Source organism: Oncorhynchus tshawytscha, unplaced genomic scaffold (genome assembly GCF_018296145.1).
Source record: "Oncorhynchus tshawytscha isolate Ot180627B unplaced genomic scaffold, Otsh_v2.0 Un_contig_4934_pilon_pilon, whole genome shotgun sequence".
Lineage (NCBI taxonomy): Eukaryota > Metazoa > Chordata > Actinopteri > Salmoniformes > Salmonidae > Oncorhynchus > Oncorhynchus tshawytscha.
This window is the reverse complement of record NW_024609814.1, coordinates 718,374-738,146: the sequence shown is the minus strand read 5'-3', so window position 1 is coordinate 738,146 and position 19,773 is coordinate 718,374. Positions and strand designations below refer to the sequence as shown.

The 19,773-nt window shown below is 47.0% G+C and overlaps 1 protein-coding gene and 1 long non-coding RNA gene across 3 annotated transcripts in view; both read right to left on the bottom strand.

Moving 5' to 3' along the window:
* Positions 1 to 784: 784 nt before the first annotated feature.
* On the bottom strand, positions 785 to 1,575 carry LOC121846009. Its single transcript, XR_006082975.1, has 2 exons — positions 1,463 to 1,575; positions 785 to 1,415 (listed from the first exon to the last, which is right to left on the bottom strand). It is a non-coding gene; the product is annotated as an uncharacterized LOC121846009 (long non-coding RNA).
* Positions 1,576 to 1,932: 357 nt separating this feature from the next.
* The window catches only part of palm3 (paralemmin 3), a 31,810-nt gene continuing 13,969 nt past the window's right edge, over positions 1,933 to 19,773 (bottom strand). For both annotated transcript variants that reach the window (XM_042318722.1, XM_042318721.1), the window contains exons 2-8: positions 12,404 to 12,455; positions 11,440 to 11,520; positions 7,614 to 7,729; positions 6,046 to 6,118; positions 4,740 to 4,770; positions 4,384 to 4,440; positions 1,933 to 3,618 (exon numbers count right to left, since the gene is read on the bottom strand). In XM_042318722.1, coding sequence (XP_042174656.1) covers positions 2,534 to 3,618; positions 4,384 to 4,440; positions 4,740 to 4,770; positions 6,046 to 6,118; positions 7,614 to 7,729; positions 11,440 to 11,520; positions 12,404 to 12,448 — 1,488 coding nt within the window. In that variant the 5' untranslated portion in view covers positions 12,449 to 12,455 and the 3' untranslated portion in view covers positions 1,933 to 2,533. The remainder of the gene's footprint in view (positions 3,619 to 4,383; positions 4,441 to 4,739; positions 4,771 to 6,045; positions 6,119 to 7,613; positions 7,730 to 11,439; positions 11,521 to 12,403; positions 12,456 to 19,773) is intronic.

Here is a 19,773-nt window from a genome sequence, read left to right as displayed (position 1 = left end):
GCCACGAAAATTACTCCTTTCTATGGCAAATTCCAGGATTGCAAAAATAAAGCTTTTTTTAATGCTCATCTCATGTACAGTTGTGTGCTCATTCAAACCAGTGATCTTTTGGTTACTGCCCCAATGCTCTTAACCACTAGGCTACCTGCTGCCCCATTTTTATACTCTCCCAATTAATACATTTCTTAGTAAGAGTTTTTTCTACAGACAAACAGTATTGCTTTGGTATAGTATACTTAAGTAATAAGGCACGAGAGGGGTGTGGTATTTGGCCAATATACCACGGCTAAAGGCTGTTCTTATGCACGAATCAACACGGAGTGCCTGGATACAGGCCATGATATATTGGCCACATACCACAAACCCCTGAGGTGTCTTATTGCTATTATAAACTGGTTACCAAGGAAACAAATGACTGGTTTTGTCATACCTGTGGTATACGGTCTGATATACCACAGCTATCAGACAATCAGCATCCAGGGCACAAACCACACAGTTTATAAAATACAGTTGACCTTTGCTATGTTCAGAGCACTGGTGTGGCATCCCAAATGGCACCCTAATGCCCAAGAGCCCTGGTCAAAGGTAGTGCCCAAGGGACCTGGTCAAGGGTAGTGCACTATGAAGGGAGTGGGGTGCCATTTGGGATGCACAGTTGTGTGTTTGGACTCTTCCCGTCAAAGGTTACTCCATAATCTGTGTGTTTTAGCTTAGAATGGAGCAACATGGTAGTTTTTCATTGTCCAATGTTGACAAATGGTGAGACAGGAGACAGGACATCAAATAATATTTCACAAGTGTCAGTTTAATCACTAAACCATTTTTGATTAGTTCAAAAGTATCCTGTTGAAAGAAAGATATACACAAACCCCCAGTCCCACGTGATTTCATGGTGGCTATATACATGTCAGAGCACTGTCTGTATTCTATGGAAAATACACTGAGAAAATAAAATGCATAGAATTTAGATATAAAAACATACTTTCCCTTTAACAATTGATAATGGACCAAAATAAGATTCAGAAATGTTGACTCCAATGCTTCCCACAGTTGTGTCAAGTTGGTTGGATGTCCTTTGAGTGGTGGTCCTTTCTTAATCCACACAGAAAGCTGTTGCAGTTCTTGACACTGAAACCGGTGCGCCTGACACCTGTTACCAAACCCTGTTCAAAGGCATTTCAATATGTTGATTGCCCATTGACCATCAATGGCACACATGCACAATCCATGTGCAAGTGGATTTAACAAGTGACATCAATAAGGGATCATAGCTTTCACCTGGTCAGTCTGTCATGGAAAGAGCAGGTGTTCCTAATGTTTTGTACACTCAGTGACCTACTTTCAACCAGAGACCATAGACCCTGGTCAACAGTAGAGCACTTTGTTAGGACTAGGGTTTCATTTCTGACACATACCTACTGTACTGGTCATGATTCAACCCTCAGGCCTTTCTGACACATACCTACTGTACTGGTCATGATTCAACCCTCAGGCCTTTCTGACACATACCTACTGTACTGGTCATGATTCAACCCTCAGGCCTTTCTGACACATACCTACTGTACTGGTCATGATTCAACCATTTCCCTGAAATACCTATTCACTGGTCAAAACCCATCAGGCCTTTCCAAACCTACTGTACTGGTCTTATTCAACCCTCAGGCCTTTCTGACACATACCTACTGTACTGGTCATGATTCAACCCTCAGGCCTTTCTGACACATACCTACTGTACATAGATACAGCAAAATGGATCAAGACCTTCTCATTTCCTTGTAAAATAATTCACCAAAACCCACAGGCCTACCACAGTAACACAGCCAAGCCTGAAACAGGGTCTGATTCAGCCTCACAGGTTGAGTTCATCAGGTTGAGTTCATCAGGGTTGGCCTTCATACAGGGTAATGGATCAAGACTGGTCTTCATCAGGGTTCTGTACATCAGGGTTGAGTTCATCAGGGTTGTGTTCATCAGGGTTGTGTTCATCAGGGTTGAGTTCATCAGGGTTGAGTTCATCAGGGTTGAGTTCATCAGGGTTGAGTTCATCAGGGTTGTGTTCATCAGGGTTGAGTTCATCAGGGTTGTGTTCATCAGGGTTGTGTTCATCAGGGTTGTGTTCATCAGGGTTGTGTTCATCAGGGTTGAGTTCATCAGGGTTGAGTTCATCAGGGTTGTGTTCATCAGGGTTGTGTTCATCAGGGTTGTGTTCATCAGGGTTGTGTTCATCAGGGTTGTGTTCATCAAAAGAAAAAAAAACGGACTCGAACAGGGAGGGCCTACCTGGACCTGGTCCAATAAGAAAAACACTGGTTTTGAATTTTCATTTCAAAGCACTTCCCCCTCCTGAACAAACCCAGGTTCCTCTGGATGGGTAACTGAGCTATAGATCCACAAGGCACTTCAGTAATAACACCATCTTACCACCCCCCATCATTCACAGTGTTAGAGGCAGACTCAAGTCCCTCTTGTAGTATTACACAGAGAAAGCATTGGAGAATTTGGTAGAGGGATAGAGAGCGAACGAAATGATTGATCACATGACAGAGCAGCACTGGCAGGTCTTGCGTTTGGGAGCCACATCGACCCCTCCCTCCGCCTCTCCCCTGGTAGCGGTCAGTGTCTCTGGGGCGGCTGGAGCCTGCTCCCCCAAGGCCAGGGTCTGGGCCTTGGATGGGAACAGCAGGGGCTCCTGCTCTGGCTCAGTCCGGGGCTCCACTAGGGACACCTCCAGGAACTGGCCCCCAGGGAGGATGGCTGATTCTGGGGCCACCGAGGCCTCCTCTTCCCCCTTGGCTTCCACTTCAGTCTTCACTTCCACATCGCCCTCTGCCGGCTCGCCTGCAGCCTCTCCCTCTGCGTCGGGCCTGGGGGTGAGTAAGGTCTCAGAGTAGACGGGAACGGCAGCCACATCGCCATCTGGGGCCTGCAAGTCAGACACAGGAGCTTCCTCTACTGGCTGTGCCTCTTCCTCTCCACCACCATTTGCCACACCCTCCATCTGTCTTTCTCCTAAATCTCCTATTACTGTGTCCATCTGTCCTTCTCCTAAATCTCCGGTTACTGTGTCCATCTGTCCTTCTCCTAAATCTCTAGTTACGGTGTCCATCTGTCCTTCTCCTAAATCTCTAGTTACGGTGTCCATCTGTCCTTCTCCTAAACCTCCGGATACTGTGTCTGCCTCTGTCTCAGTCTCTTTTGCTACTTCTGAGGACTCTTCAGGAGTTGTCTCTGGTTTCGCCTCCTCAATTCCTCCTTCCTCAGGAGATTCTGACCTCTGATTGGACACGGCCGAGTCTACTTCCTGTTCCTGACCCGTAGAGGAAAGATCATTTGCCAGCTCGTCTCCCTCGTCATTGATAATCACTCGCTCCGCTCGCATCATGATCAGTCCTCCTTCCTCGATTACCGGAGCCTTGCCTGGCTCCGCCTCCGTGAACCCCAGGAACGTCATGGTAATGGCACCATCTTCAGGGACGACCGTCACTGGACCGTTGGTGCTGTTGTGCAGTCCGCCCTCCTCTGATACATTGTGGGTAGCAGCTTGCCCCTCCCCCTCTCCTCTCCCATTGGTGAGGATCTCAGCTCGTTCCAATAGTGCTGCCTCAACTGTTCCTATAACTGTGACAAGACAGACAGATCATAGTTAGGAAATGTTTCAATCATCTTCCCAGTCTTCTATCAGCAAGAACCCTTGGCAAGGATGCACATTAATCTTACCAAGCTCTGGAAAGTCCAGCTAGAATAGTGAGCACGGAAGAAGCAGGAGAGTGGAACATTTGTAGAAACTTGGAGAAAGTTATGGAGAGTAAAGGAGAAAGACAAGAAAAGAGGCCGGCCAATGGGACGAGTGATATTAGAAATCCAAAAGAAGTGAAGAGAGAGCAGCTTCCAGAATCAACGCTGTTCTGGACTCATGACAGAAGGTCCTAATGATAGGAGTGACATTTCAGCACCAAGCCAAAGGCATGTTGCCCATCCCTGTGAACCTGAATCCAACCAACCAGAACATTTCCACTGACTTGGCTTGTGTTGTGTGCTCTTTGCCCCATAGAAATAGAATTACTAGACCCATCATGGTGCAGCCAAACAGCAGTGGCCTAAAGGAATTTTCACGTTCTAGAAATTATATTTCTATGGTTTCCCTTGATAACTTCACACATGAGATTCTTCATCAGCATCAATTTATATGTATTCCATCTCATTGAAATGCATAGATACTGTATGCATGTATGAACTTCCACTGACGAATGAATCCAACGTATTGCCTTTGTAATACAAATACCATCAAAGGCCAGTACAGTCTGTAGTGTCTTCTGGGACTAGAACCCATTTCAGTTGATTCAGAGTGAAGGAGAGATGAAGGTAACATTGTTAACCCCTTACCGGATTCAGCCTCTACTTCTTCCTTTCCATTCTCCAAGATAACTGCTTGGTCTGCTTCTGTGGGAATATATGGAAATAAGACTCTTTTTAAATCAGTGTTTATTAAGCCCAACATTCAACTGTCCCGATTCTGTTTAAATCTATTGGGTTATTTATGATGTCTTTTTACCACACATCACATTCATTACCAACTCAAACAGAAACAAAGACGTATTATTTTATCTTTCAACAATTCAATTGATTGGGTCAAGTAATATCAAGCTAGTGGAACAACGACTGCTACCAGCGGTTGCCAACAGTAACCGGTGATGACAGCTAGACAGTCGTTCATTCAGTCAGAGACGGGTGACACCTACCTGCTGTAGCCTCCACCACCACCGCTGCATTCTATTGGAGGAGACAGACAGGGGCGGGGTTAGACACTCCAACCACATACCATTCTTTTATTATTTTCAGTCTCAAGTTGTAACCGTGACCCTAGATGAGGAATGCCATTATAAAAGGGTAGATGAGCAATGTCATTCACACATTTTCAACCCACAAGAGGGAGCTAATGAGACTTTAGGGCCCAGCATCCACCAGCGACTACTCAATAGCCAATATACCTACTTTAAAAAGGTAGACTCAGTGAAATGCCGTTGCCACAAGCAACACCGCAGATATTGAGATGAGTGAGATGCAAAGACTTCCCTCTCACACAGTATCTGCGCGTTTGTACGGGGGTTCTCTCAGTTACAGCCTGGTAGCCAGGGCACCGAAACAGCATAGAAGTTGAGCCTCGCGCTTCAGCGCTCTTAGTTGTTACGGAAATTGACCCACTATGCCGTTTTACTTTCTGCTTCTACGTCAGATCACCGAGTCGACCTTTAAAGAGGGTGGGAGGACACCCCCTTTATAACAAAAGCCCAGTGTTGAGGGTAGCCCCATCTCTGCCATGCCACAAAAAAAAAACCCTATCATACGAGTCAACCTTCACCGGTCTGCTCCTTGGCTACGAGACTAAACAACACGCTCGGTGTGCGATTCCCGTCTCTACAACCTCTAAAATCAAAGGTTAGGAGAAGAAATACAAACATAAGAATAAAAGACTTGAAGAGGAGGAGAATTCTGTTGTAGTAAAATACAAGGTCCTTCTGAGGTAAACAGTCACGGTTGCCTTGAGGTGGAGCGGTCACACACGTCTAAGTGGCACATTGTTGATGCAAGGAGGGCTTGGTCTTGGTAAAGCTCCTGCTTCTGAACGAGAGGTGCTACATCAAAGCTGCATGAACGTATTATTATGGGAAAATGTATTATTCCTCTGAAAAAGGAGCCTGGTCGGTCAGGACTGGTGGGAAGAACGGACGTAATGATCGGGGCTACTTGTTCTAGCATGTATTCTAGCTAGCCCATTCAATTGGTCTGCGTGCATCAGTGAGTGTTTGTGTGCGTTACTCACAGCTTGGCCATCCTAATTCTCTCTGTGTCTGTAGGTGTGTGTAGGTGTGCACATTTTAGTGCCAGATGTCCTCACAAGAGTACTAAACCAAGTGAGGCCAGTCCTGACTTGTAAAAAATATATTTTAGGCTTAGAATTAGAGTTTAGGGGAAAAATGTGAATCAATTGTTGGTCCCCAAAAGGTCTTCACAAGTATAGTAAGACATAGTGTGTGTGTCACTCACAGCTCGGCCATCTTCCATCTGCTGCTCCAGTTTCTCCTCCTCCTCCGCTAACCGTTGACTCTCTGTCTGCAACCTGACACACACACAGACACACAGTTCTTTAGCGTTCGGTTCCAACCTCAGCCAGAATAAACCATTCACTTTTAACCTCACATTGATAAAAAGGTAGTGCTATAAGACACTTACAATACATGTAAATACACTACGAGGTGTAGAGACTATAACCCCTACGAGGTGTAGAGACTATAACCCCTACGAGGTGTAGAGACTATAACCCCTACGAGGTGTAGAGACTATAACCCCTACGAGGTGTAGAGACTATAACCCCTACGAGGTGTAGAGACTATAACCCCTACGAGGTGCAGAGACTATAACCCCTACGAGGTGCAGAGACTATAACCCCTACGAGGTGCAGAGACTATAACCCCTACGAGGTGCAGAGACTATAACCCCTACGAGGTGCAGAGACTATAACCCCTACGAGGTGCAGAGACTATAACCCCTACGAGGTGTAGAGACTATAACCCCTACGAGGTGCAGAGACTATAACCCCTACGAGGTGTAGAGACTATAACCCCTACGAGGTATAGAGACTATAACCCCTATACTATAACCCCTAGACTATAACGTAGTGAGTATACAGGTAGCCCTATACAGGTAATGTGGTGAGTATACAGGTAGCCCTATACAGGTAATGTGGTGAGTATACAGGTAGCCCTATACAGGTAATGTGGTGAGTATACAGGTAGCCCTATACAGGTAACGTGGTGAGTATACAGGTAGCCCTATACAGGTAACGTAGTGAGTATACAGGTAGCCCTATACAGGTAATGTGGTGAGTATACAGGTAGCCCTATACAGGTAATGTGGTGAGTATACAGGTAGCCCTATACAGGTAACGTGGTGAGTATACAGGTAGCCCTATACAGGTAACGTAGTGAGTATACAGGTAGCCCTATACAGGTAACGTAGTGAGTATACAGGTAGCCCTATACAGGTAACGTAGTGAGTATACAGGTAGCCCTATACAGGTAATGTGGTGAGTATACAGGTAGCCCTATACAGGTAACGTAGTGAGTATACAGGTAGCCCTATACAGGTAACGTAGTGAGTATACAGGTAGCCCTATACAGGTAACGTAGTGAGTATACAGGTAGCCCTATACAGCTAATGTAGTGAGTATACAGGTAGCCCTATACAGGTAACGTAGTGAGTATACAGGTAGCCCTATACAGCTAATGTGGTGAGTATACAGGTAGCCCTATACAGGTAACGTAGTGAGTATACAGGTAGCCCTATACAGCTAATGTGGTGAGTATACAGGTAGCCCTATACAGGTAATGTGGTGAGTATACAGGTAACGTGGTGAGTATACAGGTAGCCCTATACAGCTAATGTGGTGAGTATACAGGTAGCCCTATACAGCTAATGTGGTGAGTATACAGGTAGCCCTATACAACTAATGTAGTGAGTATACAGGTAGCCCTATACAGCTAATGTAGTGAGTATACAGGTAGCCCTATACAGCTAATGTAGTGAGTATGGGGTATATAATAGGAGATTCCTACTTATCTATGTGTTGCTCCATCTCCTGGGCCTGGGAGCCCCACAGCGGGGAACGAGGCTCTGAGGATGTGGGGGAAGAGGGGCCGTCCATCAGCCACTGGTCTCTAAGAGACTTCCTCTGGATGGAGAGAGAACAACTAAGAGAGGGAGGGAGGACACAATGGAGTATACAGAGCCCTAGCTAATGGGTAGGGAGGACACAGGGATGTGGGGGAAGAGGGGCGTCCATCAGCCACTGGTCTCTAAGAGAGAGGACACAGGGAGAGAGAGGGAGGAGGACACAGGGAGGAGAGAGGGGGGAGGACACAGGGAGAGAGAGAGGGAGGGAGGACACAGGGAGAGAGAGAGGGAGGGAGGACACAGGGAGAGAGAGGGGAGGGAGGGACACAGGGAGAGAGAGGGAGGGAGGACACAGGGAGAGAGAGAGGGAGGGAGGACACAGGGAGAGAGAGGGAGGACACAGGGAGGACACAGGGAGAGAGAGAGGGGAGGACACAGGGAGAGAGGGGGAGGGAGGACACAGGGAGAGAGAGAGGGAGGGAGGGAGGGAGGACACAAGGAGAGAGGACACAGGAAGAGAGGGAGGACACAGGGAGAGGGGGAGGGGGGACACAAGGAGAGCAAGAGAAGTATGTCAGTCAACGTTGTCAACGTCATAGGCATCATCCAAATCATGCACTCCTACTCAGACACAACATGAGCTTAATGCAACATGGCATTGTCTTTAAATCTGACAGGTTTGTCTTCATTCTCACACAATATTGTTATGGTGTCAGCCGGTGGCTGTGACCTTTAAACCTCCCCATCCAATCAGCTTAGGTCACATCTCTCTATTAGACCTCATTCCCCACTCCACTTCCTTTCAATAAAAACCCTCAACAGGTGTCCCATCCCTTTAACACTCCAATAAAGCCCTCAACAGGTGTCCCATCCCTTTAACACTCCAATAAAGCCCTCAACAGGTGTCCCATCCCTTTAACACTTCAATAAAGCCCTCAACAGGTGTCCCATCCCTTTAACACTCCAATAAAGCCCTCAACAGGTGTCCCATCCCTTTAACACTCCAATAAAGCCCTCAACAGGTGTTCCATCCCTTTAACACTCCAATAAAGCCCTCAACAGGTGTCCCATCCCTTTAACACTTCAATAAAGCCCTCAACAGGTGTCCCATCCCTTTAACACTTCAATAAAGCCCTCAACAGGTGTCCATCCCATACATTCGGACAGGAACACACTGCTTTCTTCCCCTAGTGTGCACTTGCTCACTTCACCTTATAGATTTAAGATTACTAGATCTCTGCTTACACCAGTCCAATGCTTTTAAATGCATGAGGGGGAGTGAATGAGTGCACACTTTTGCGACACCACTCCCTTCCCCTCCCCTTCTCCTCTCCGCTGGCCCCCTCTCACCACCTCAGCTGAAGGTGAAATGCACAGCAGAGCACTGACAGGAAGTCTGCAGAGAGCACTTCCTTCCTGTGTCTGTAGCGGCACAGGTCCTCTCAGAGTGCCAAAATGTGTGTTTGCAGAACACCTCCCTCTAACCCAACAGGACTAATATGAAGTTCAATTAAATGTATTGTTTTCTCATTCTAAGAAATACCTAATCAAGAGGGCCAGAAGTTTGTAAACCCAGAAATTCAGATAAGTAAAAAGATGTGATGGGTCCGTACTCAAAAAGATGTTGCATAAACCTTACTACATTTAATTTAAAAAATGTATGTATTTTCACTGCATCAGGGATACAGTACACAGACGTTTCGGCTTTACAGTGTGTAGGTACTGAAGAAGGCTGCAAAGACTAAACATCTGTGCACGCTATCCCTGACACAGGGAAAATAGTCATATATTATTGAAATACAGTAAGCTTTATGAGACATCTTTTTGAGTGCAGACACCCTCACAACTTTTTGCATAATTAAGAAATACCCATCGTCCTCCAAGAGTGGCTGAAAACAAAACAGTCCACCTCCTTCCCCCAGAGGACTAAAATGAGATCAGGTTACATGATTATAACAATTAGAAGGCTATAGTACCTCTGTTGAACTGCGAGGCAGCAACTTTATAGGCTACTTTTACACTACCTTCAGAGTATGCCGCTTCAATGAGTGTGTTCCCTTAATAGACGACCTCTTTAAAAAACGGTCCATTTAAATGCATTTCACTGAGTGGACTTTGCAGTTTGCATTGCGTGGCTTCTTCTTATTCATGTTAGGCCACTTTAATAGCCCTTTTAAAGCGGGGGGGGTGATAGCAGGCTGTAATTGACCTCTGAGGAAGTCTAGAGACCACTGCTGGTGACAGCCATTGAGAGGTCAATACTACCTTTACCTCTGAGGAGTACAGAGCAGGGTTTGTTCCTTCGGTAGTCGGTACAGTACAGTTGCAGACAGAGGCGTTATTGTAGGTTAGAAGTTAGCCAACCAAAAACGGTGGTTTATGCAGGTTCGTTACAATTTAGCCTCATAAGGGTGGTTGGGGGAATCATTCTTGGACGTGGATCCAGATAGCAGACTAAGGCAGACCAGTCACCTGAAACCAGTTTCTCATTGGGTGTACACAAGCACACAGCAAGCATTTGAGGAATGCGCCCCAGGGCAGTGGGAACGCCAATCTGGAAGTGGTGTGAAAACAATAGAGCCGTCCAGTGCAGAGAGCAGAGCACGTAAACACACGCACACCATTCTAGTGAAGGAAGGCCAAACCTCCAAACTCTGGCAGGCCGTTTCAGGAAGGGTGTGTGTGTTCTCAAGTAGACTAGGAGTTGTGTGTTGCTTGGAATGGAATTTGGAACTGAAGTAAGCCCCTTGCTAACAAGCTGGAATGAGTCCATACAGAGTTTTGGCGGAACAACATTATGGCTACATTCTACATTTGCGGGGAAAGAAGAATGAGTGTGGGGGTTCTGTCCAGCATCCACCACCATATTCACAGAGAGAGCCTGTGTGTCTGAGTGTATGCGGTCACTTTTCTGGCCCTTTCACGTTACACTTCAGAATAAATAGTCTTACATAGTGAGAGGGGTGACGGGCTGGGGACAGTGAGAGGGGTGACGAGCTGGGGACAGTGAGAGGGGTGAAGGGCCGGGGACAGTGAGAGGGGTGAAGGGCCGGGGACAGTGAGAGGGGTGAAGGGCCGGGGACAGTGAGAGGGGTGAAGGGCCGGGGACAGTGAGAGGGGTGAAGGGCCGGGGGACAGTGAGAGGGGTGAAGGGCCGGGGACAGTGAGAGGGGTGAAGGGCCGGGGACAGTGAGAGGGGTGAAGGGCCGGGGACAGTGAGAGGGGTGAAGGGCCGGGGACAGTGAGAGGGGTGAAGGGCCGGGGACAGTGAGAGGGGTGAAGGGCCGGGGACAGTGAGAGGGGTGAAGGGCCGGGGACAGTGAGAGGGGTGAAGGGCCGGGGACAGTGAGAGGGGTGAAGGGCCGGGGACAGTGAGAGGGGAAGGGGCCGGGGACAGTGAAGGGGTGAAGGGCCGGGGACAGTGAGAGGGGTGACGGGCCGGGGACAGTGAGAGGGGTGACGGGCCGGGGGTCGGGGACAGTGAGAGGGGTGACGGGCCGGGGACAGTGGGGGGTGACAGGCCGGGGACAGTGGGAGGGGTGACGGGCCGGGGACAGTGAGAGGGGTGACGGGCCGGGGACAGTGAGAGGGGTGACGGGCCGGGGACAGTGAGAGGGGTGACGGGCCGGGGACAGTAAGAGGGGTGACGGGCCGGGGACAGTGAGAGGGGTGACGGGCCGGCGGGTTGGGGACAGTGAGAGGGGTGATGGGTCAGGGGACAGTGAGAGGGTGATGGTCAGACCGTCAGAGTGTGTGTGTGTGTGTCACCTTGAGCTGCTGTAGCCTCAGCCGCTCCTCCTCCATCTCCCTCTTGGCCCTCTCCTGTTCCTCCTGCAGACGACGCTTCTCCTGAGAGAGAGGGGAGAGAGCGAGAGAGAGGGAGGAGAGAGCAAGAGAGAGGGGGGGGAGAGAAAGAAAGAGGGGGAGAGAAAGAAAGAGGGGGAGAGAAAGAAAGAGGGGGAGAGAGAGAGAGCAAGAGAGAGGGAGAGAGAGGGAGAGAGCGGGGAGAGAGAGGGGAGAGAGAGGGGAGAGCAAGAGAGAGGGGGAGAGAGCAAGAGAGGGGGGAGAGCAAGAGAGAGGGGGAGAGAGGGGAGAGAGGGGAGAGAGAGGGGGAGAGAGAGAGGGGGAGCAAGAGAGCAAGAGAGAGGGGGAGAGCAAGAGAGAGGGGGAGAGCAAGAGAGAGGGGGAGAGCAAGAGAGAGGGGGAGAGCAAGAGAGAGGGGGAGAGCAAGAGAGGGGGGAGAGCAAGAGAGGGGGGAAGAGCAAGAGAGGGGGGAAGAGCAAGAGAGGGGGGAAGAGCAAGAGAGGGGGGAGAGCAAGAGAGAGAGAGAGAGATGGAGGGGTGAGGGGGCCCGAGAGAGAGAGGATGGAGGGGTGAGGGGGCCCGAGAGAGAGAGGTGGAGTGATAAACAAAGAGGAAGAAAATAGAAACAGAGGGAGAATAAAGAGAAAACAGAAAGAGGAGGTGAAGATGTAAAAGAAAAGAGGAGAACACCTGGTCAAACCTGTCACACAGGAACCCTCACCATAGAGAGGTGGTCACCCTATAACAGTCACTGTGTCTCCATGGAAATACTGTGGCGTTGTTTTACTGGGCTGAGGGAGGCGGCCTGGTGCGACACACTGCACTATGGGTAAATTATTCAGTAGCTACGGACAACAGCGCAAGGAGCAGTGCTTAGTTTCCATGGGCCTGTATGTGTGGTTGTGTGTGTGTCAGGTGCTTGACTCACAGTGATCGCCTGCAGTCTCTGTTTGTACTTCTCTGCCTCGTCCATCTTCAATCTGTGTGACAAGAAATTAAAGGTTATAGGTCACAGATATCATTTACCTTAGGAAGTAGTTAAAGTGCTGCTCTAGGAACAGTTTAGCCTTTTAGAGCACAATTAATACAGTTATATGGACAGGTGGGGACCTGATCCTAGATCAGCACTGACCCAGAGATACCTGGAAGCCTTTGTTGTTTATCTGGACGTTTCTATCTAGCTTGTGTTGTTTCACATTACGTATCCCTTGTGACATGGCCTCAGGCATCACAAGGCAAATGACTGTATAACTACATGTTTGTATCCTCACAGCTGACACACAGCGGGACAATATGACTAGCCTGACTTGGTACGTATGATCACAGCCTGGAGGATGTGCTGTACCCGCCAACCTTTATCATAGAGCCTTTGTTTCCTACAACGTAGAAACAGATCATATATGCCATTTAGCAGACGCTTTTATCCAAAGCGACTTAGTCACGCCTGCATACATTTTACATACGGGTGGTCCCAGGAATTGAACCCACTATCCTGGCTTTGCAACCGCCATGCTCTACAAACTGATTTACAGAGAACCAGGAGATATATTTCCTACTCCCCAAGGGAATACTGGAGACTATACCCAATGCACACAAAATGATCAAGTCCACTAGAAAAACATGACAATTTTAATTTAATTTTACTAGGCAAGTCAGTTAAGAACAAATTCTTATTTTCAACGACGGCCTAGGAACAGTGGGTTAACTGCCTGTTCAGGGGCAGAACGACAGATATGTACCTTGTCAGCTCGGTGATTCGAACTTGCAACCTTTCGGTTACTAGTCCAACGCTCTAACCACTAGGCTACCCTGCCGCCACAATCACTAGTTTATACCTGCGATCTGGTGTAAAAAGCAACCAATCCCCACCGACCCTACACACAGTTCCTATCCTCTGCTCCAAGCCTTAGAAAACTCCCTGATACCTCCCTCAAACCCCAACCTCCCTGGTGTTTGGAGGCATTGGGGCTATGACAGCTTATAACCAGCTTATGAGCCTCCGTAGGGACTACGTCAGGTCTCATGAGGAGCCAGGAATAGCAGTGAGGAGATAAACAAACCGTCTTTGATGAGGAGCATTGTTGAGCTCCCTACAGACCGAGTCTGATAATTAGATACAATATGATGACACACAGCAGAGAGCGGGAGAGAGAAATGACTTCGTATTAGTCCAAGAGGAGTGGTGATCTCCTACATGCTTCTACGCCACATGAGGGCCAGTGTGTAACAGACACTCCTTCCAGACCAGGTCCCTGCGCACTACACTGTTAACTCAATGACATTTACAAATCAAATTGTAAGTGTAGACTAACAGTGAAAGGCTTACATACAGGTCCTTCCCAACAATGCAGAGAGAGAAATAATAACACAAGGAATAAATACACAATGAGTAACTAATATATATATGTATATAGTGTCCGCTACAGTAGGTGAGAAACGTCATCTTATGGACCCACCACACTAGCTAGCGGTGGCTAACGTTTATTTGGTTGGCATGGCTTCAGTGCACACACTCTCGGAGCCTTGGTGTGAAACACACACAGTGTGTAAAAGGATGTATATTTGCCCTGTGGGGAGGCTACATGGTTTCCGCTAGCGTAGCGTTAGCACTCGCTGTGGGAACAGGTGGTTGTATAGCAGGGGCAGTAGCGTATCTTAATCATGACGGGCCCAGGTGCCCCAAAACAATTACGGGCCCCTACCACCACCCATATTTCCCTTAAAATGTCAATGATTTTGTTGGTAAGGCTGTGTGTTAATATTACTAAGCATTGTAACAGCAGAGCAGAACCTAATCTAAGGGCACATTTGAAGCTGTTACCAGAGAAGCCGCAATATAGCCAATATATTCAGCACAAATACAAACAAAAAAAATCATAAAAATAACTATTTTATCTGCAAATAATAGGCAATAGCCTATATTATAAAACATAAGTATATAGATCAATCTCTTGACAGAAACACAGCTAATGACCCAGGACATGTTCGCTGAAGTCGTGCACGGCGACAAAACTGACATACCGCTATTTCAAATGATCTGCCTCCTGCAGAGGCCGATAGCAAAAACACCAGCAAATCAATCAAGAGGAGCATTCAAACAGATCTGCTTAAATGGCAGCATGTCTCTCAACAGTGTATGATACGCATGTGCTTACTATTATTCTTATAGCTGAGTTAAACATATAGGCTATGATGACAATGAAATGGCTCAGTGGCCGTGCACCAAAACATGGTTTCCTAAGACAGATCGTGCATAGTCGTAGTTTGACAAGCAATGTAGATTAATCTCAATGAATCTGGATTTAAATAGGCTGTCTGGGCAGCCTGCTCTGTAGAAAATATAAGCTTACTCACTCATTTGATTGACATTCGACGGGCCTTGCGCTCTGCGAAGTCGTTGACTAAGGCATTCAAATCCATGGTGCCGGCCCTGGTGATTTCAACTCACAGAACAGCCAACCCACTCAGTCTCTCCTGCCCCATGCTGCTCCTCAGGTATGATTGAATTATTTTCAGTTTGGAAAAGGAGCGCTCGGCACTGGCTACCGTTACAGGCAGAGTCATGAAAAGGAGCATCGCTGTAACTACTTCCCAAAATGTGACTGAATTGTAATGCACAATCCTGACCAGGTCTCTCAGCGTAGTGTGCTTTGCTATTTCCTTCTTAAAAAGAGGCCCTGATAGAGAGTAATTGGCCAGGGAAGCTTGCTGATACGTCTTTGCTGTGATGTTCAGCCAGTCAGGCCTGAGGTCTCGTAGAGCGCATCATCATCTGTGTTGGCCAGGGTCGTGGGATGGATGGATGGAGTCAAACAGACTCGACGTTGCCCGCAGACTTTTAAATCTGTTTGACAGCTGGTGGATAACGATGTCAATCTTTGCATTAAAGTTGTTGACTCTAAAACTACTCTCCCCAGAAGACAGTCGCTCGTCCTCGCATAGCACATCAAAATGACACCTCGCCTTCCTCCTCGGAGTGTCTTCAAATGTGTTCTGAGCTCCCCATTTGTCGGCAAGGGTCTTAGCAGCGACTTTGGCATTCACAGAATCCTGTGGGAATCCGGATAGGACCTCTATAATGTCATTGAGTGGGATGACTGCCCTGTGCCGGCCTGTAGCATTTTGGAGACGACGTTCACATTTTCTAAAACCTTAGGTCTGCAGACTAAAACTATTTTCTAAAACCTTAGGTCTGCAGACTAAAACTATTTTCTAAAACCTTAGGTCTGCAGACTAAAACCATTTTCTTTTTCAGTGCTGCTGCATCATCCCTCTCATCCTTCTTGTTACTTAACAGCACCGTCTCGGTGAGGGCCGTCATCACGATCACATATCTGTATCTCAGGGTGTCAAGGGACTCGTATCGAGATGACTGTGTCCCACCCGCTGGTCGTTTTAGAGTTGCATTGTCTTTTCTGATGCAAAATCAAATACCACTCAACACTTACCATCGCTTTATGCTATGCCCGAAGAAGTTGTATAACAGTTCAACAGTGTCATAAAACTGTTTCATCTCTGGCACATTTTTGACAGAGTTGTTGAGAGTCAGGTTAAGATTGTGCGCTGCACAGCGCACAAACAGCAAGCGGCTCTTTATCTGATATTCTGGCCGGCACACGCCGAAGAGACCCGGCTCATGTTAGCAGCTCCATCATACCCCTGCCCACGCCATTTTGAAATATCCAGCCCATTATCCTCTATGCTGCCCAGGATTTTATGTAGAGTCTCCAGAAATCCCAAAAACAACTGTGATGGTCAGATCTGTGGTGACATTATTTACATCCCTTATCAATCTCACATAGCGATGAACTTGGATTAACTGGTCTACTTTGGAAACATCCGGTCTGGTGTCCATAATAGAAAGAAAAGAAGAAATGGGTCTCCCTGAATGTCACACTTCACTCGCTCGGCAAAGATTTAGATCAGCTCATTTTGGATTTGAGGACTGGGATAGTTAACGGATCCTGAGGTAGTTAACTGATGACAGCAGTTCAATTATACTGAGAAAATTCCCACTGTCGGCTCGCCTCAGCGTTTCACAGTGCCCTCTGAACGCCAAGTTACATAATGCAAGCGTGAAAGTTACATTAATAGGATAGGCGTCCCGCTAGCGGCACACCTCGACAACATCCGGTGAAATTGCAGAGCGCGAAATTCAAATTACATAAATATTTAACATTCATGAAAATACAAGTGTTATACATCAAAATAAAGATTAACATCTTATTAATCCAGGCTTTACGACGAAAGCATACCATGCAATTATCTGAGGACAGCGCTCCGCTTACAAAAGCATACAAACATTTTCAAGCCAGGTAGAAGAGTCACAAAAGTCAGAAATAGCGATAAAATTAATCACTTACCTTTGATGATCTTCATCTGGTTGCACTCACAAGAGTCCCTGTTTTGTTCGATAAAGTTCCTCTTTATGTCCCAAAAACTCAGTTTTGTTGGCACGTTTTGTTCAGTAATCCACTGGCTCAAAGGCGGTCACAACAGGCAGACGAATTCATCCTAATAGTACCGGTAAAGTTTGTCGAAACATGTCAAACAATGTTTATAATTAATCCTCAGGTTGTCTATTGTCTAAATAATCAATAATATTTCAACCGGACAATAGCGTCTTCAATTGAAAGGAAAAAGATCAAAGTGCGCGCATTTGGTCACGTGCGCAAAGGAGCTCTGGTTCATTCTGCATGCCACTTATAAAATGGTCTCATTCTTCCTCATTTTTCAGAATACAAGCCTGAAACAAATGTCTGACTATTGACATCTAGTGGAAGCCATAGGAACTGCAATCTGGGTCCTAACCCAACAGAAAGTATAGGCATTCAATTGAAAATTACACACATCTAAAATATCCCACTTCCTGGATGGATTTTCAGTTCTGTTATACTCAGACATCATTTTAACAGTTTTGGAAACGCCAGAGTGTTTTCTATCCAAATCTACCAATTATATGCATATCCTAGCTTCTGGGCCTGAGTAACAGGCAATTTGGGCAACACAGTCATCCAAACTTATGAATACTGTACCCTATCCTAAAAAAGTTAACTATGCGCTGCAACACCTGTCGCCAGAAATGTGCTGCGTTACGCACGCCTTTCTCCATTTCTGCGTCAAAAGGTGCCATTGAGCTTCCACTGCTCATATACCAAACAGGCACCCATGTGAATCTGGGATGTCTCATGACATGCTATTTTGGATGTTAGATGGCACCAATCTCTCACCCCATTCACCCTCGCATCAGAGAAGAAAGGGGCACTCCAATCTCTGAACAGCCAGCAAGGATCACAATACGCGCAATCTAGCTGGGCCGAATAACATAGCCATGTAAGTGGTAATTTGATTCCAGCCTTGGTTGTAGTGGTGTAGTATGACTTGGAAAAACACCGCCTTTCGTCATCTCTTGGGAATGGGCCAGTAGGTTTACACGAGCCTAATGCAATAACGTGCCATTTAACTTTTGCATCCACATTTGTTGCATAATGCCCCATCAGGTAAAAAGGCCATCTGTCCCACTTCCACAGCCGCCACGATTCTAGCCTCGCCCTGCTCCTCTTCCTCCACGCCCGGGGATAGCTTGTCCGGCCTGGCTTGTGCTCAGGGTCGTATCCTCCGATATCTGACAACCTGTATCCTCCTCTGTCAAAGCTGCTTCTTCTGGCACGATGGAACAGCTTGGCCTTGGCTCACTTGACCCGCTAAAAGCTGCTGCTGGCGATGAGAAACCTACATCCTCTTCTGTTCCCATTACATTGCTTGTGCTAGTAACGGCTGCACTTGAACTGCATCTGAAAAATGAAACTAATTTTGATACCTCCTTTGCTTTCTCATTTTTGGCCTTTTTGGGCTCCACTTTTTAAATCCGTAATTTTTTATTCTCGACTTTCTCTTTACTTTATTTTTACGGCCGTTGTCTCGATAGTTAGCTCAACGATGACAGAAACAACAACGCTTTGGAGAGTATTTGCACAATGAATCCCAGAATGCATTTCATTATCTTAACATGGCATTGAACTATTAAATAATATGATTTATTTAGCAAGTTAATTGGATTTATTGTCATCAATACACTAAAATATCACGCTGACGTATGTAGTGGCAAAAAAAACATTTTGTTGGTGAAACCATCAGTGGGATCATTTATCATATAGCCTACGTTAAAGAAAGATCTTCTCATCAAATGGTAGACGTGATGGACCCGCGTCAACAATTAATACTTGGGCACGGTGGGGCGGTATTCAAATTACATAGGGGGCCCGCAGCTCCGGGCCGGGGTATGTCGCGGGACCTGATGTGACCACATGTCGGTCTCTCACAGACACATGGTTATTCAGCAGTAATAGAAGGTTGTGGACGTGTCGTGCACAAGTACACATTGAGGTGGACGTGTTGGGGGTTGTGTCAAACTCACATCAGGGGTTTCTAGTCAAGTCTCAGATCAAATGATGAGGGTCAGGTTGGGAAAAGGCTAAATCAGTCCATACGGTGACATCACCGTGGCGATCAAACAGAGTTCAGCCACGCACACTGACACAATTACCCCCGTGTTGCCGTCGGCGACCGACGCAGCACGACACACTTCAAAGCAATGACTGTTTCTGCTCCATTTCCTCCTGACATTTGGAGTTAGAGGGGGACAGAGACCAGACTGACCCTGTGAGGTTCAAACAGGAAACACACACACACACACACACACACACACACACACACCCCTTTGTCCATTAGCACAGGTTGAGGTAGTACTTGCTAGTGGAGCATGTCAACATTACCTCAATTAGCGCAGTAATGTTAAGTAAATGTACGTGTATGGCTTCATTTACAATCATGATGGTTTTAGGGCATAAACAGACTGGTATCCTATCCAGGCTATTCCACTAGTACCCCAGGGTTCTGATCTGTACCTATTAAGCTACTACGAAGGCGTCATGCCATGGGATAAGACAATGGTTTACACTACACTGGAGGTCGTACTGGAGCAATACACATTGCACTGAAGTTTGGGTCATTTGGGAGTGAAGATGAGATCGTAAAAGGGCTCACGCGTTGCCATGGAGACAGAGTTAATCCAATCTAGAGTGTGAATAAGTATATTTTAAGTCTGAGCGGCCAGAGGAAGTATTTTACTTTCCGAGAGGACTTCAACAAATCAGAATTATCTGGGCTCTACGCCCCTAGCCTCTGGGAGGAAGTGCAACTGTGCTCGACTAGCCTTGACTGGCCACCTCTTGTCGACAGAAAGGAAGTCCGGTCTGGTGTGTGAATGTGAGAGAGATGTGTTGTGGGGATAAGGTG